General features: G+C 34.6%; 1 protein-coding gene across 1 annotated transcript in view; it reads left to right on the plus strand.

Moving 5' to 3' along the window:
• The window catches only part of LOC107700794 (polycystin-1-like), a 103,720-nt gene that overhangs the window by 43,291 nt on the left and 57,787 nt on the right, over positions 1-2,642 (plus strand). Inside the window, exon 9 of the mRNA XM_016502610.1 lies at positions 1,662-1,876. Within this exon, the coding sequence (XP_016358096.1) occupies positions 1,662-1,876 (215 nt within the window). The remainder of the gene's footprint in view (positions 1-1,661; positions 1,877-2,642) is intronic.

Here is a 2,642-nt window from a genome sequence, read left to right on the forward strand (position 1 = left end):
CCCTCCTCATTTTTTCTCTTTCATTTGTAGTTTTCACAGATGTGAGATGTTGGATTCAGCCCGTTAGAACCGTGTGTGTGTGTGTGTGTGTGTGTGTGTGTGGTGTAATAGGCCTGTCAAAGGCTGTGGTGTCACTACTGGTGGTCTGGGCGGGACAGTCGCGCTGGGACCCGTGATGACCAGACCCTCCCTCTTCATCTGTGAATGTCATGCAGTTAAATAATTATGATAAAAGAGAAAATGTTTGACATGGTATTTATTTATAATCTTTGTAAGATTATACAAACATAAATTATATGAAAATTAGTTTGTTAAGCTGAACGTCTTAATTCTTAAGAATGTTTTCGACCCACAACATTAAGTTCCTCTTAAGTGCCACATTTTTTTCTTATTTTTTTTAACTTAAGACAATACTTAGTTTTTACATTTTTTTAGTTCAAAACAGAAAAATAATTCAAATTCTTCAGAAGAATGTTCTTAAAAATCATCATAAATAATTTCTTAGAGTTAGGATAAACTCTAATTTGTTTTAAATCCCCTAAGGTAAGGCCTGTCATTTTATTCTAAAGAATATATATATATATATATATATATATATATATATATATCAAAGAAAATATTGGAGAACTTTTTAAGAATTCTTCAAAAATCTGAACATTCTTAAGAATATCTTATGAAATTATCTGTAGAACTTAATTTTATTTTTTTTTTAAAGATTTGGTGTTTCTAAAGTCTGATGTGGTGTTATTTTAGTATTATTTGTTTTTTATTAATATTTTGAATTAGCTTTTATTTTTATGTTTTCAGTTTTTTAATTTTACTTTCATTTTTGGTCATTTTGTTATGTGCATTTGTCATTTGTCATTTTTATTTTTTCTGCGCAGGTTTAATTTATTTTTTATTTTAGTTTTATTTATTTTTCCGTTTTTTTATTTTTGTTTAGTTTAAGTTTTCATCTAATATTTATGTTTTTATTTTATTTCAGCTTTATTTCAGTAAACAAATGTATTTTTAAAAGTTTTAGTTTAGTATAATAACCCTGCTCTAAAATGCATTAAAATATCAAAATGACTCAAATTTCAACTGATAAATCATATTGTTCAATACATTTTTGCAGGAATTTTTGGAAAATATCATTGAGCTGTTGTCGTACGCATGACTTTATTCTGTAATTTTTGCACTGGGGTCTATTTGTTCCCGCTTTCCGTCACTGTTTTCATGTCTCGTTTGAAGGCAAATGAAACTTCAAAATGATCAGCGTCCCGTCGGGTTCAATAACGTGTCGTTAAGGCGCACATTCCCCTCGGCTGCTGCTTTATTAGGGTTATTGAAGCTCTGAACGCACTATGCATAAAACATCGAGAGCGCATTCGCTTCGCATTAACGTCCTGTGTGCGTTTGATTCCAACGGGAAGAAAAATCACAGGCGACATCTCTTTAAAACCTCAGTCGCTGCTCCGGTAATGAGAATAAATGGAGAGCGAAAGCAATAGTTGGGCCGGGATTGATAATTCTGTCATCATTTATTCACGTCATTCTGAATCTGTGGGAAACAAAAGAAAGGTGTTCTGTTCCCCTTTTTTTAATGAGCTGTTTCTTTTAGGCCCGGAAGCAGCTCTGGGTCTGGTTTGTGATGTTGTCTGTGTTTGTGTGCGCTGCAGGGAGCGCGGCGTGTGGTTGGGTTTGAGCGATCAGTACTCTCCCCGTGTCCTGCGCTGGGTGGACGGTTCGGAGGTCCTGACGGGGGAGGAGGGCACGAGGGACCGGGCCACGCTGCAGCCTGGAAATGTGTGTGTGTCACTGGATGGCAGCGGGCTGCCCAGCTCCCACTCCTGCACCGCCAGACGAGCGTTTGTCTGCCAGTTCACACGCCACGGTAAACAACACCATACACACCTCTGGACTCTACAGCTGCAGTCTGCATACCATACGTACTAGCTAGTATGCATCATTTCAATTGGTGCATCCTAAATTATGCTTGCATGTGCACTGTTTTCAGTGGATTTTATGTGCATCTGCACATGCATTTCCCATAACTTTTTGCAATATGGATGAGGAGTGACATCTGCTCTAGTTCTTAAACACACATATTTTTTTTTTCTTTTTTTTTTTTTACACATCTCTAGATCTTGCATACTATATAGTATGCATCATTTAAATTGGTGCAGCCCCAATGTAAAAATCTGTACTATTATCATTTTTAGGTGGATTTGTGCATAATTTTGCTAATATTGCCCACAAGCCCTTACAATATGGATAAAGAGTGACATTTGCACTTGATCTTAATGACATTTTTTGTTTACATTTTTTTTGTACATAAATGACAAAAAAAGTCCTACTACTCATAAAGGTTTATATAAAAGTCCAACTTCTTTACTTTTTTAATGATAATAAAGGTAATATAAATGTAAGCTCATGTTAAGCTTAATGCAAGTGCAAACTATATTTGAGGGATAGATAATATATATATGGGTCAAAGACGTTAAGATGTCCGCATCAAAAGAAATTTACAAAAGTGATTTTATGTCCATAGAAAGCACATTAAATGTAAGTACAGTGTCTACTTTTAAGGTTTCAAATAAGTTTTTGGAGAATAAAATGTCAAAATTTGGTTGAAATAATGTTACATTGTCATTCAGTGT

Source organism: Sinocyclocheilus anshuiensis, unplaced genomic scaffold (genome assembly GCF_001515605.1).
Source record: "Sinocyclocheilus anshuiensis isolate Anshui unplaced genomic scaffold, SAMN03320099.WGS_v1.1 scaffold1127, whole genome shotgun sequence".
In the NCBI taxonomy this organism is placed as follows: Eukaryota; Metazoa; Chordata; class Actinopteri; order Cypriniformes; family Cyprinidae; genus Sinocyclocheilus; species Sinocyclocheilus anshuiensis.